This window comes from Siniperca chuatsi, linkage group LG17 (assembly GCF_020085105.1).
Source record: "Siniperca chuatsi isolate FFG_IHB_CAS linkage group LG17, ASM2008510v1, whole genome shotgun sequence".
NCBI lineage: Eukaryota > Metazoa > Chordata > Actinopteri > Centrarchiformes > Sinipercidae > Siniperca > Siniperca chuatsi.
The window spans coordinates 5,602,362-5,617,878 of NC_058058.1; the positions used below are offsets into that span (position 1 = coordinate 5,602,362).

The 15,517-nt window shown below is 40.8% G+C and overlaps 1 protein-coding gene and 1 long non-coding RNA gene across 4 annotated transcripts in view; both read left to right on the top strand.

Annotated features, from left to right (window-relative positions):
- The window catches only part of pvrl2l (PVR cell adhesion molecule related 2 like), a 283,769-nt gene that overhangs the window by 105,457 nt on the left and 162,795 nt on the right, over positions 1-15,517 (top strand). For all 3 annotated transcript variants that reach the window (XM_044171844.1, XM_044171846.1, XM_044171845.1), the window contains exons 2-3: positions 11,987-12,099; positions 14,980-15,223. In XM_044171844.1, coding sequence (XP_044027779.1) covers positions 11,987-12,099; positions 14,980-15,223 — 357 coding nt within the window. The remainder of the gene's footprint in view (positions 1-11,986; positions 12,100-14,979; positions 15,224-15,517) is intronic.
- Positions 6,987-9,717, top strand: LOC122864435. Its single transcript, XR_006375220.1, has 3 exons — positions 6,987-8,588; positions 8,673-9,406; positions 9,498-9,717. It is a non-coding gene; the product is annotated as an uncharacterized LOC122864435 (long non-coding RNA).

The window sequence follows — 15,517 nt, forward strand, 5'->3', positions numbered from 1 at the left end:
AGTGTCGTGGAACGCCACGTCATGTTAGGTGTGTCATGACAATGGCTCAATGGAAAGCTGCCAGTCTTGGTTTTCATTTTCTCAGGGTTTTTTTTTTTGGTCATGCTACTATACAAAACACAGCACTGAAATACACAGCCATATGTACTGCAGCGATTGTTTTAATTGCTTATGAAATGCAGGTTTGGTGCTTACACGCTAAGCCTCAAAAGGCTTTACTGATAATCTGTGTATGCTAGGTGGAGTAAAAATGTTTCTTATCCTAAACTTCTCATGAGGTTTGCTCGTACGAATGTGCCAAGTTGGATTCACCAAACTCTCTTAACCTCACAAACGTTTTTCAGCTTTGTGAATTCCACTTGTTCATGGGGAGGTGCATGTTCATGAGATTACAGACTTTCTTTACATGACTCGTATGACATGTCTGAAACACCTGTGCATTTCATTCATACCTATACAAAAATATAAATATGAGAAAATTGGTAAATGCCACAAATTCTCCTAAATTACTTGTACATGCCAACAAATCTATTTGTATGGTTCTTCAGGCCCAATGTGGTAGAAGTTACATCTAAAGTTACTACCTGTAACAGTGCATTTTTCCTTTGAAAACACAGTGTGGTTTGGGCGTATTTCACACAGAAATACAACAGCAGTGTAAACTGTGGCAGCCTTTTAAGTAGATGCATGTGGATACCCACCTTTACGCCAACGCTAAACATTGTGCACAAGCAAATAACAGCGGCAGCAGATCTGACACTTGGATTGCCAACTTTCTGTTTTAGCTTTTAGGTGATTTGTTTTTATCAGAGATGCATGGATGGCATATCTGAGCAAGTGGGAGTTAAAAGCTATCTACACTAAGTTGCCCTACAATTTCTACAGTGTAACTAAATTGCATATCTACCACCTATTCATTATGATAACAATGGCTTTTGTGTGGAGTATCATGAACCTTGTCAGCCTCTTGATGGTGCAAAGGTGCCGGTGTGAATCGGAAATCCCTGCTTCAGCTATCATCAAAAGGACAATAAAAACTTGATTAAAGATGGCTATATACAGAAGAAGTCATTTAGTGTCAAATACCAATTACTGGTGAGTCAGCTCTCACGCTCACTGTAAGTCTCTCTCTCACTCACTCACTCACTCACTCACTCACTCACTCACTCACTCACTCACTCACTGTCACACACACACACACACACACACACACACACACACACACACACACAGACTTTATTCACACACTGCAATTGTATTAATGCCCTAATCAAGCAGGTGAGTAAATGCCTTGCATCTGCAAAATGCAAAGAAATTAATAACCACAGAGTTTTTTTGAAATAGTCCACTGTGCATTTTGGAAATAATGCAGAAGGATTTTGAAAGGGTTTCATAGGCCCACAGGCCATATCATTTTCTCAGCCCACAGAGGCTTATGCAGCCCAATTCAATTCAGCAAAAAAAAAAAAAAAAAAAAAAAAACATGAAATCACCATTACTGGAGTTAATGGGTTGTCAGCTGACAACATGGTAACACTTAAAAGCCACCCACAGTGTAAACATGCCCATTATCTGACCTGTCACCTGCCCATTAATGTCACAAAATTAATAGTTGTTTTTTTCTTTTGTAGCTCAGCCTATCACACCACATACATATCTGTAAATTAGTGCCAAAAATTATTAAAATTGTATTACTTTTAGTCACTGAAATTTTAAAAACTATTTTAAATTGGATAAATCTTCATTCGGAACTTCATTGTTCACCAGTGGTGCACATTGAGATTTCAAATAATAAAACCATTACAGATTTTTGGAAAAAATACTCCATTCCCCACAAAACTGTTTGAGTGATCCCTTGCTTTTTGTCCCACCTCATGAAGTCAAATACACTAATGGAGCAAAATTATCTAAAAATGAATATTTATTGTGACTAAAGATGTCTTGAGGCAGAAGCTTGATGTGAGTCAAATGTGGTATTTTTATAAAGTCAGAACTCTCTCCATTGTTCCCCTTTTACTTAAGTATCTTACCATGCAAAGTAAGTCAAAATGTCATTTTTGTATTCGTAAACGCAACCAAAGCCCACTCAAACATGATTAGTCAATACTACTCAGACTACAAATGGAAACCAGAACGATTCCGATACCAAAATTTTGTCCCTTGCCTACAGATTATGCATTCATATACATCTTAAATTTCATGCCAGAAAATATGGACATTGATGGATTGAGATCCAGTATGTGAAGAGATGGGGAATAATACAGTATTTTGGAACTGAATCCTCGTCCTGTAAAATTGGAGAGAATGATTCTGAATTTTCTGCTTTTCATCAACCTCTGTTGATTGGGTTAGACTTTTTCAAATGGTGGATATCTCATTTTAGAATTAAATTCAGCTGTATTAGCATCTTTGTGGCAACAAATCCTCACACACACATACAGATGCCAGGACCTTTTGACTGCCGGCTAACTGTAAATGTGTGTGTGTGTGTGTGTGTGTGTGTGTGTGTGAAACCAAACTAATCCCCTCTTTCCTTTCCCTCCACCACATTGTTGATCAGTGTCCTGTTACTGAAAAGCAAATGCAAAATGCCATGATTATGAGCTGTCAAATGCCAATTACCGGTAATTCAGCTCCCCAGTGTGTGGTGGATGAGACAGTCACTCAACGCCAGCCCTCCCCTGCCTCTTCCCTTCTCTTCCACACCACATTTGAAGAATTATATCTGTTTTGTTTTTTCATGTGTAAATGTCATGAGTGTCAGATTTGAATGGGTGTTGACCTGTTTAACGATTGTGCGAAGTGTGAAATATATCAAAGCCTACAGTGATTGATATCACATACTGTAGCCCTTTTTAATAGTGATTTACTCATGACTCAAGTATTTAATGTAAAGTATAATAATGTGATGAATGGCTCTAATAGATTTTCTTTAGGAAAGGGCTACCTCCAGAAACTCATGCGGCTAAAATCAATATTTTTATATCAACAATGGATCACATGACTACTTGTATGAAGGGTGTCGTTCATAGTGATTAACCCAGGGAAAATTATTACCTGACTCTGCATTTTCCCTCAGTTCTGCAGAGCATTTTAGTGTCTTGCAGCTCATTGTTTTGGTTTTACAGTCTGCAACTTGTTGGTTCACTTCCACTGTCATCAGCCTCATTTTTGGCCACAGCAGACAGTTATTTTCAGCAAAAAAGCTCTAAAAGCTGACTTTACGCTATCAGACAGGCAAAGTTAGCAACTATCTGGTGAACATTGTGGAACATTTAACAGCTAAAGAGAAATATTTTTCCTGGGAATTGGTGGAGACAAAAACAGAACTAAAAGGAGAGTGAATATTGGACACCAAATGAATGCTAATGTTACTTTGTATCTGCTGGATGTGTAAATAGGAAACTATTCGCCAACAAGTTTGCCATCAACTTTAAATGATACGATATGGCAGTGTTCACAGCTTCTTTCTGCTGCCCCCAAGTGACTAAACAATAATGTATTGCAGGTTTAAGCTTTAGCAACAAGAAGTCCAGGGACAAACTGCCTACGTTGTTTCTTGGAAGTGCACTTAAAATCTTCATAGCAATGTACGCTTAACACACAAAATGTATTAAAAGAAACAAATAAGAAAATACAATATGAATTATGTTGATGTTACCTACATTCATCATTGACTCATCTCAGTCATCTTGACTGTAGTTTTCAGACTTTGACTGGTCTAACATTAATCTCTCGTCTCATATAGTTATTTGGACTGATACATGTCACCAGTGTCCTCCCATCACTCCTCCTTCTACTGCTACTTCATGTGAAAACGTATTTGTCCTCAAATTGATATTCTTCACATAAATATACAACAATGCCACAAGCTACACAATGCCAAGTAACTGTGATTAAAATTTTCACTGCATGAATCTTTCAAACCTCTTCTATCCCTTGTTAGCAGCACAGTTATTAGTGGCCTTAAGCTTAATTTGTGCTTGATCGCTCAAGACTCTCGACAGCTGTCTCTCGACAAAAGATGGTATGTCTCACCTTGACCTGCGTTTATACCTGAGCGACAAAAGCTGGAGGACAGAAATGATTAAGTGAAGTGATCACACAGTTAAACCTGTGTACCTGCAGGTTGTGCCAATGTTGTTTCACTCCTGGATGAACATGGAAATGAGCAGAACTTAAATGGCCAACTACTCATTGTTGGACAGAACTTGCATGCTCATGTGTACATAATATGAAGAAGTGAAGTGGAGAGGTATCCCATATTTAGCGTTACAACATTTACAGTATAATGTGCATGAATCCTACATGTACCTGCCTGTGTTGCTCAGTCTGGTCAGTGCTGTGTGCTTGGTTCTTTGGTCACAGTGAAACAAACTATCATTTCCTGTGTAACATGTAAGTATAAAAGACCCACAATTCTAAAGAAGCAGTCAGGCCATCAACACTTGTTTCCACTGAAAATGCATATTTCTTTTGAGAAACAAATGTGAAGAGTGACCACGCATTAATTATGCTTTAGAGAGACACACGAGGCATCTTGCGTCAAAATACTAATTTTACTTTTGTGGAAAAGTAATTGTCATTAATGGGTACCTCATGACATGCCATTGGATGTAAATAACCTCTCCACCACCTGTTATCTTGTTGCACAAGAAATGTATCCAATTAATAACTTTACTATTGACAAATAATAATGATGATGATAATAACAACAACAACAACAACAACAACAACAACACTGCCATGAGACTACCTATCATCTAATCTTTAGTCTAATTTCTTCAATAATTACAGTGTCTGAAATAATTTGATAACTTGATAATGATAATGATAACTTGATAGTAGAAAGAGGAAGAAAAATAGCTTCATCATATATTGCTGTTGATATGATAAAATAATTATCCATGCAGCACCTTTTAGCTTTTCAAATGCGTTAATTTTTAGCGTTTGACAGCTGTTGGCAATCACCCAGATAAAAGCTGACATAACTGACATCATGACAGGCTGACAAAACCCCCCAAAACAAAACAGCTGTGGTTCACTGCCCTCTATAAGTATGTGATTTGGATGTTAATGTGGATGAGTGTGCACCCCATCAGCATATTCCTCACGCTAACGCTGCATGCCTGTCTACATGGGGAAGCTCCACATAAACAGGCAAATGCCACAAGCCTCTAAATGTCACTTAACTGTGATTTATCTCTCTGGTGCATTGGGAAGGAAGCAGAGTGTGGCCATTCATTTAACAGCCTCCCCTCTTTGACTTTCCATTTACGTTTAGCTGATGCTCCAATCCACAGTGACTTGCACTGAGTGCAACAGTAGAATAAACTGCAAATTGTCTGAGCATTGGGGTTGCGAACAAATAATGGAAATGACTGAAAAGATAAGGGTCATAGTGGTGCATTGACACCAATTTCCCTGATAGCAGGACAAGCATATGTGTGAAACACTTCTAGTAAAAAATTAAAGAGAATAAACAAAGTCAACAATTACACGTGATTTCACAGGGCAGAATGTTTGCCTCTAATAAGTGTCTGTAACAATCGAGAAAGTGCGTGCGCTTCAATACAGTTGGGGAAAAATACATAACTGGGATTTAAATGGAACACACCTTCCCTTGTGCACTTTCAGCCCAAACTATCATGGATTGACCGCCAGTTGTAGGCTTAGGGCTATACTGCTTTTTACAAATCATTAGAAATACCTGCAAACTCATTTCAATGAAGCGAAGGCATCTTCTGCAGATAATTGCACTATGTAGGCACTTTGTAATTAGCTGCATCAGTTTCTGATTTAGAAATTTCTGTTTGTGATCTGTATCATGAGTATCATGATATTGCTACGGGTTTATGAACAGCACTTTTCCCATGTGTTTGGAGATAATGTTAGCAATAAATAAATCACACATGCTGAACTACAATCCAAGTAAATATTAAGTGCAATTAGTTATGACATTTTTCAGTAAAATATCAAGCTATCAATGAGATTTTCTTAAGAAACTAACTAGGCAACAGGAGTTTTATGTACATTACTGCCACCTAACCATGGCTGTATTTTCTTGCACCAAATGCATAACTGCAATGCATTGTGGGTGATATACACCTCTCAGTGACCATCGTTGTTGACTCGCTCAGCCCTCTGAGGGTCGATCTCATCAAGTTCACTTCAGTTTTTCAGACAAATGGAACGACACTAATGATGCTAGTGGGGATTCCCCTGAAGGGAAGTCAACAAGGGCATGTTGAATGACTAATGAAATGCAGCCTTTGTCTCTAGTATGGGTCAACCTCCACTACATCCTTTATTTCCCATAATGCAACACGTCTTTCATTAGATCCTCTCTGCCTCCAACATGCACACTTCTTTCAAACCCCACACCTTCAGTTTGTAATGCAATCTTTATGTTAAAGGCCTCAAGCCCAAGTTGAGATAACCCTGATGACATCATCAGGTCTTGATGTTTTACTTAAGTAGCCTCAAGTATTTTAGCTGCTAACTTTAGCTATCGTGGGCTAATGTCATGCTAGTTTGCATGCATATGTATGCCATCGCACCCAAATAACTTTAGATGGATAACTAACAAGCACCCTACAGCTCAAGTAAAGTACAAATTCTAGATTATGTTCTCCAGACATACATATGATTGTCTATAGTTGTGCAAAATCAGATGAACCAAATGATAAAGTTTAAAACACATCTATGTGAGTATAAGGTTTAACAGCAACAAAGTATTAGCTCAGATGCTTGACCATAAAAAACAACCAGCAAAATGCCTACAAGTGGCAACTTTTCTGCGAGGAAGGTGGTCATGTAGGTCTGTAAGAACTGTAACAAGAGAAACTTTCTTCATCCTCATCCTTTTGCTCATCTCGTCTCTCTGAGCCAGTCAGCTCGGTCTCCATGGGGCTTTTTGGAGTCAGGCTTTGAGGAAATGATTCATTTCTGATGTGATCTCATGCTCTGTGCTCCCTTCCTTTCACTCTTTCAATGTTTTACTTTTTTCTCATCTCTCTTTTTGGCCATTTTCAAACTTCACCGACACTGTGGCCTCCTTTCATTCTTCTCCACTTTCTCTGTTTTTTTTAGTCATTCCTCTTTATTCCCTCCTCAAGTCTCCCCCTGCAGCTCCATTACCTTCAGTCTCTCTCTGCTTTAGACATATCTTTAGTCACTTTACTTTTTTAAACCTTTTTCGTGCGTTTCTTTCTGTGTTACTCTTATATTTTGTTAAATTTATCCTTCCACATACATTTTTCTTCCATCTTCATTTTCCTCTCCTCTCACTCTCTTCCTGACTTCTCTTTTAGCATTTAGCTCTTTAACCCCCTCCTTTGTCTTTCTCCATCATCTCCTCTTCCTCTCTTGTTCTCTCTCTGTTTTTATTATTTTCCCCTGCGTCACAGAAGAGATTTCATTGACCATTATGAATAACCCAAAAGTTTGTGATTCGTGGCTTTGGTGGGACCGTCTGGTGGGTGTGTTTTTGCATTTCAGTATGAATAGTGGGAGTTGTGTCTTGATGTGTGTAATTAGGGTAAATTAATCTGTGTGTTTTGTTCATGAGAGAAGAAAAAAGAAAGGAGAAGAATGTGATGGAAGGAGAAGAAAATAACGAGATGAGGTCTTGGCTCGCTGCTATTCTTGTTGATTCAGGCCGTGGAAAAACTCATCTGACAGCCAGTAGTGTCCATTTATGTGTTTTGCGTGTGTGTGTGTGTGTGTGTATATGCTTCTGCCTTACAGTGGGAATGGATAACGGGTTTGACAGCCCATTGTCTCCCTCAGGGTAGAGACTGTGGTTCAATGAGTCAGTCTCATATGCACTCACGTTACATCGAGATGCTCTGATTTATGCACACACACACACACTCAAATGTACAGTAATCACTCATGCACACACACCACACACATTGTTAAGCATACATGTGCCTTTACACACAAAATTCATTCCTGCACACATGGGCGGACATGTGGATGCATGCATGCTGTAAATCCAAAACAACCCAACACCCCCTGCAGCACACACGCACACACTTCACACTCTTTGTTAGTGTGACTGTGTTTTACAGCTGATTTGCAGGCTAAACCCCAGCCAGCCCATTCACTTCCATGTCATGGTACAGCTGTACCATTCCTAGTGTTCCTGTCTGTCCCTTGTTAGTCTCCTTGTGTGTGTGTGTGTGTGTATGCTGTGGGGCGCGGCCTCCGAGGTACTGCCAATCAGCAACTGACACACCTGCGAACCATCTACTGCTGCTCACCTGTTCTCCATCCACAATCACACATGACAGTATATCTACCTGGCTCTTCTCACCAGTCTTCGCCAGATCGTCCGTTTACCTCAGTGGTATAACTCTTCGGCTCTTGTCTACCCCTCTAAGAAATTACCTGCATGATATCAGAACGCCTGATTAACTTGTTTAACTCCCTGTGCCCCGGGCACCAGTGCTCACCCCTCCTCTCCGCATTCCAGGAGAAGGGACTGGTATGCGCTGGCTGACCATCCCATTCCGCCCTTCACATCGCTACTAGGGGAACCTATGCAGCTTGGCCAAGCTCGTCTCTCTCTGGCAGAACACACCGTGAGGAGGAATATAGGAGTGTCACCTTTTGTGTCACCTTTTCAAGCCTCTCTAGGTTATCAACATCCACTGTTTCCATCACAGGAATCACAGAGATCGCTGTCCTCTCAGTGCAACACCAACTGTGCCGCTGCCGCAAGATCTGGAGGGATACCCGTGCTGCCCTACTCCGGTCCTCTGCCAACAACCAGCGCATTCCGGACCGCCACCGGACACCAGCTCCTGAATACTCTCTAGGTCAGAAGGTTTGGTTATCCTCCAGAAATATTCCACTCAAAACTGACTCCAGAAAACCGGCCCCCCGGTTCATTGGTCCTTATGAGGTGGAGGAGATCATCAATCCCTCAGCTATTAAATTAAAGCTCCCTCGTAACATGAAGATCCACCCCACATTCCATGTTTCTCAAGTCAAACCTGTATCTTCCAGTCCTTTGGGCCCGCCTCACGGCTCCTCTCCACCCGCCCGGATCATCAATGACAATCCTGCCTACACGGTCCGATGGCTACTGGACGTGCGCCGTTGAGGCAGGGGTCTCCAGTATCTTGTGGACTGAGAGGGAGTACCCCGTTGAGGGGGGGTACTGTCATGGTACGGCTGTACCATTCCTAGTGTTCCTGTCTCTGTCCCCTGTTTAGTCTCCTTGTGTGTGTGTGTGTATGCTGTGGGGCGCGGACTCCGAGGTACTGCCAATCAGCAACTGACACACCTGCAAACCATCTACTGCTGCTCACCTGTTCTCCATCCACAATCACACCTGACAGTATATCTATCCGGCTCTTCTCACCAGTCTTCGCCAGATCGTCCGTTTACTTCAGTGGTATAACTCTTCGGCTCTTGTCTACCCCTCTAAGAAATTACCTGCATGATATCGGAACGCCTGATTAACTTGTTTAACTCCCTGTGCCCAGGTTCGTGTCACCTGCCTCTGCGTTGCCTACCGGCTTTCCAGGAGGACACTACAGCTCTCACCTGCCTTGCCTCGGACCGCATTCCTGCCTCAGCCTGCCTGCTCTTCTCAGCCTTGTGGCGGTCTGCTGTCTGCCTCCAGTCTTCCAGCTTCCAGCCTTACCTCCACGCTCCTTGTTCCTCATTATCTGTTCTTCTAAATAAACAGAACCTGCTACTGCACACTCGCTGTCCTGGTCGTGCTTTTGGGCCCAGCCCTGTTATACCATAACACCATGCTGTGGCATGTAACATATTGTCCTAATCAATCCCTCACACACTAAGAGGCTTTTTCACTGGAACCACCTGGGGCTAGCTAGCAGTTAGTGAGTGCTTATCCCCTTTTCTTGTGGAGAGCAAAAGAGGCCGGCTCCCCGCAAGAATTTTATCTTTACAGGCGCAGAGGCTGGCTGAGGGGGCAGAGACCGATGGGAGGTGGAAGTGAAAAGACCTTGGTAGGATTTTGGTCCCGGGTCAGCAGGGGTTTCATGGAAGGGGTCTGGATCACTGCATGAGAGCCAGGCAGAGAGCAGTTAATGGAGCAGGGCCAATGGAGGGAAAAAAATAAAAGCAAAGCATCATTATGTGTTGGAGTAACTAAAATGAGCATCAAGAGGTTTGATGATGAGGCTCATTGTGGCAAAATGAATTCATTCCAATGCATGAACAATCAAAGACTCTTTAAAAATGCCACTTGAAGCCTCATATGACTGTATATGGAAGCTGCCAAACGCATTGAGCTGCAGCCCTTGGACTAGATTTCCTTAACAAGGGATTACAAGTTTTGCCCTCTCTGGTCCTTCTTTTTGTTTTTCTTTCTTACTCTGTTGGAGTCATTTTCTCTCTCTCTGTCTCATGATTACAAGAATTACAAGTTCATTAAAGTTCGTTAATTTCAAGAAATTTAATACAGCAAATGTAATTTGGTCGCTTAATATATATATAATTTTTTAACAAGGCACAACTGCAGCGATTTCTCTCAGTGGTTGAAAGCTGCTTGTTGACAACTAATCCAAATAAAAAGAGCCATTGCTAAGAGGCAGGGACAAATTATGTCAGCTGCTGAAGTGCTTTTAATGAACACATTTTTCACAAGGTGGTACACAAAAAGACAAAGCACATGCACAAAACAGGCAGTATCTAGGTGTGCTTTTGTAATCCTGTTGTTTAGCAGAATTTGTCCTGCTCAAGGTTTCCTGCTGCTCTCAAATGCAAACAAGTCAAAGTTTCAGTTGAAAGCCTCAAATGCATTTTCTGCTACATCAGTTTTATTTGTCAAATCCATCTGAAATTCAGTGGAAGCCTGGCTCTCCTGTGGAGTGTATTTGAACGCAGAGACCTGACAGAATCGGTAGCAACACTGATTCTTGTTTGGGAAAAAAAATTGGGTATCATAGCCGCACAGTGACCTTTTTTCACAAAAAGGTAAAAAGAGAAAGTATAGGTTCAAAAGAAATCTTGCAACACATGATTTGGGCCTCAGCAGTAGACTACTACACACAGTTGAGTCAGATGATCACAGAATAAGAGACAAATGTTAAGAAAAGTCATTCCACTTGTCCAATTTCAACTCAGTATTCTGAGACAGCCTGCAGGTCAGCAGGTACTCCACGGTGTTGAGACGGTGCTTGGCTCTAACCATCCTCCTTTCATCTCTGTTTAAGTTTGAATGGACGGGGCAGCTTTCCCAGCTTGTTTTTGGTGAACCTGTGCTGGCCTGTCTAACCAGTCCTGCTCTCTCAACACTGTTTTTTAATGCTCAAGCAAAGAGTTACAGGTGCCTTCCACTGAATTTCAAACAGATTAGAGAAGCAGTACTCGAGCTGCTGTGGTGTTCCTAAAGGCTCGCCCCCTAGCGATGCCTCCTGGTAGACGAGCTTTACTGTAATGAGGAGCGCCTAGCTGAAGGAAGTTGGCTAAGACTATCAAGCCTGAGGCTTGATATCAAAAGGCTCATGATTCACATATTTCTTTTTCTTTCTCTTGAATGAACTTCAATGTCTGTTTTATTTCTCTGTCTCTTACTTAATTCCACCTATTGTCTTTCTTTTTCTTTGTCTGTTTCCCTCATGCTTCTCTATAACCTTGTTTTAAATTGTCTAGAACACATTAATGGGGTCCATCCTCCCTTCTGACAAAAACAAAACGAGTGGGAGGGAAAAACATCACTCACAACCATTTCATTTAAATAATACCAGAGTCTCAATGAAATACTTCTACTACTACAACTACTACTACTACTACTACAACAACAACTACTACTATTACTACTAATTCTCCATTATTACCAGAGTTCGTTCTCTCTCTCTCTCTCTCTTAATCTTCTCCCTCTTAGTCTGTTTGTTCAAGTTCCTATTTTAGTTTCAGTACAAACAAACATGTTAGGTTCAAACAATATTGGTTTTGTGGATGATGCATAATCTCCCTCTGTCTCCTTTTCGCCTGTCTCCAGGTATCAGGGCTCAGAAAGTGCGAGTCGAGGCGGAGCTGGAGGCGTATCCCACAGAGTCTGTTGATCTGCGCTGCGAATTCATCGATAGAGGAGGCCCAACCAAACTCACACAGGTAGGAAGATGGAACACAACATTGTGTTTTCAGTAGCTTTGGAAGCACTGAAGCTCAACATGTCAAAGTAAGATTGACAAAGTAGTTATGCCTAATGGAGTGAATTCACTGGAAGAGATAAGGAGACGACGGTTTATTTGGAGGTCAAAAATGTCAATCTGTCCCCACAACATTTTCCTTGTGCAGACAAAACACGGACATGCCAACAAGTATTGCTTTGTTAAAACAATACTCGGATCATTTGAAGCATGGGGAAATAGCTACACTAGGTCCAACTAAGTCCTAAGCTGTGTTATTCACACCTGTATGTGCATATTTTAGAAATAGAAAACAAGTGCATTTCCATCCACCTTCATAAAAACAACAGAAAGGAAACGGCAGAAATTTATTAAAAGTCTAAATATTGCAAAAATATTTTCATGCTTTCCTGAGTGGAAAAGGTTGGTGTATTGATGAAAGCAACATGTGACAATGTGTGATGGAAACAGACTTTGTCATGATGTAGATGAAGCATGTGATTTAAATGTCCACTGAAGCCTCCACTGAAGAGACAAAAAATAGCGGCAAACGAAACATCAGATCTGTGTGGATCGATGAAGAGACTATAACCTTCCTCAGATCAATACATGAAACAAACAGAAATGTCATGTTTCCATTGTATTGTCATTTTTGTTCATCTGAGGTTCAGCTTAGCTTAGCATAGGATAGAAGCAGGGGGAAACAGTTAAGGCCAGGTATGCTTTAAAATTGGATAACTGCGCACATTCCAAAAGGCATTCATTGTGTTGCACTTGTTCGCACACATGGAAATTGACAGAGTAATTGTATAAAGAATGAAAAAAAGAGCCTACGCACAGCTGGCCAGTCAGGTGCTTTTTGGATTGTCAGTTGGAAAGTTACAATGTTGTATCTAGCCGACTATGATGCTGTTGACAATCTGACAAACACTTAGTTTGAAGCATACTGACCCCTTTAGCCTTCTGGAGGTTAGATGATCAGCAGGGGGAAATTGATAGGATCAATTACAGAGTTAGCCCTGGACGAGTTTAGCTTAGCTTAGCACAAACATGGGAACAGGGGAAATGGTTATCCTAAGGTGCCCTCTAACAACACTGAGCTGTCTAGCTTCAATTTTCACACACAGCTCATTTCATTTTAACTTTATCTTACCTGATGGAGAGGGGTGAGCACACACAACACAAAAATGAGAACGTCTGACTATTTCGAAGTCAATTTATTTAATCAAAACCCAAATGACAACTTATTTGACACCACCTGAACTGTTCTGATGCACTGTCACACACCAAGTAGACTAAACCAAAAGGCTATGCGCTGTTTGCTAGTTCAGTTTTATCTGTGTGATCTGTCCCCCTCTGAGTTGTGGATGGAATCAATAGGCAATTTGTTCACATACAAAAACTAAAATTGCAGACGGGCTAAATTGCCCTCTATATTTTCTCTGAAATCTACAGCTAACGAGGGAGTCTCATCCACTAATTTGTGCTGACATCTGGGTTACAATCAGTCTTTCTCTTCGCAACCTTCTACCCTCTCTGCTTTCTCTCTCCCTTTCCTATAGATGTCATAAATTTTATAGATGTTTGCTAAATGTGTATTGATGATCTTTATTCCCTCTCCTTCCTGGTCTACCACCTGAGCCAGCAGTTTGTATTTAACACTGTCACTTTGAAAACTGAAGAGAAAAGAAAATCAATTTGGTATAACATCACACTATTCTCCCTGGTGGTAGAGTCTCATGCAGTCATAATAGATATCAATATCTTTCACATATCACAAATCTAAAGAAGAAAAGCCTGTAAGATGAATCTCTGTCAAATTATGTTCTTTAAAATGGCAACCATATCCTCGAAAGAGTATTTGCAAGTCTAAGAGACCTTGATTTTTGTCTTGCAATAGATTCTTGACACCTTATTCAGACATCTTTAATTGAGTCTGACATTTTACTACTATAAGCAAAATTATTTCAGTTTTCAAGGATGATATAATACTGCAAATTTCAATACTTTTTCAGAGAAATGTCAGAAATATGGTATGTGTATGTACTATGTGTGTGTGTGTGTGTGTATAATATACTGCTGCTGCAATGATTTTTTTTAAACAGTTTATTAAATGTGAGGTAAAAGGGACAGGAGCATACTGGTGTTCGGAAAACAATGGAAAGTTAGTTATTGTAGTTTCACTGCTGATTTGGCTCACTTACCACCACATTCAACAGTTGGACCTGCAGCAGTGGCTGTGACACACAGCTCATGGAGGCAATTAAGGTACTTTAAAACCCTTAGCGTCCGATTGCCTCAATTTATACTAAAAATCCCGCTCCTTCTTCTCAGAGTCATAACTGTCAAATCTGAACAAACATTTTTGGATTCAGTGTGACTTACAGTTTCTAAGGAAATCATTATCTCCAAAGTCTGTTGCAAATAAACATCTATAATTGCGCTTAGAAATCCTAGAAAATAAGACACTCCATACGTTTTTGAGTTTTCTACAGCATCAAAGACAGTGGTAATTGTCTGTAATTGTCTGTACATTCAAGCATACACTGCAAAGAAGAACTACTAGTAGCTTATTTGATTCAGTGTAACTGAATCTATGGCAAAATTGTACTTCCTTATTTACAACCCCTCCAAGCTTCATGGTTGGAGGGGTTGCAGTTGTCTCGATTTTGTCTGGGGGACCCACAATGTCAGTCTTTGAAAACCCCTGTATTAGACGATCATTCTTGAATGAGCTGCCTACTGTTCAAGAATCTTATTAGTCTGGTTTTGAATTGAAAGTTAGATTTCTGCACACATGAAAGGGATAAACCACACTGGGCAAACAATAACCACTGGTTTTGACAAACTCTGTCCTTGCCAGGTATCTTGGATATGGGAACCTATTGATGGTCAAAGGGACAACATTGCTGTATACCACCCTACCTACGGACAGAGTTTCCCCAACTTGTCCTTCAGGGACCGAGTGGTCTTCCTCCACAACCGTCTGGAGAACCCATCCATTAGGATCTCTAACCTAAGAATGTCCGATGCAGGCCGTTATGTCTGCGAGTACGCCACCTATCCTTCTGGAAACGAACAAGGGACAACCACCCTCATCATGCTTGGTGAGTAGAGAGGTTATGTGTCCATGTAATATTACATAAACCATATTACTCTAACAGAAACAACAAATTTCTGTATATTTCAGATATAGCAGAGAGCTTTTCAGGTTTTTATCGAACAAGGACCAAAAAAGGGTTAGAGCACCAAAATGGTCAACAGTATTTCCACTTTTTTGCAAAAGAGGACCATGCTTCAAACAGGCTTTCAAAAGCTGTTCTGCTACATCAGCCTTGACAAGCGCCTCCCCAGACATCTGCTTATCACTGCTTTCTATAAAAGAGGTTCCCATCAGACCC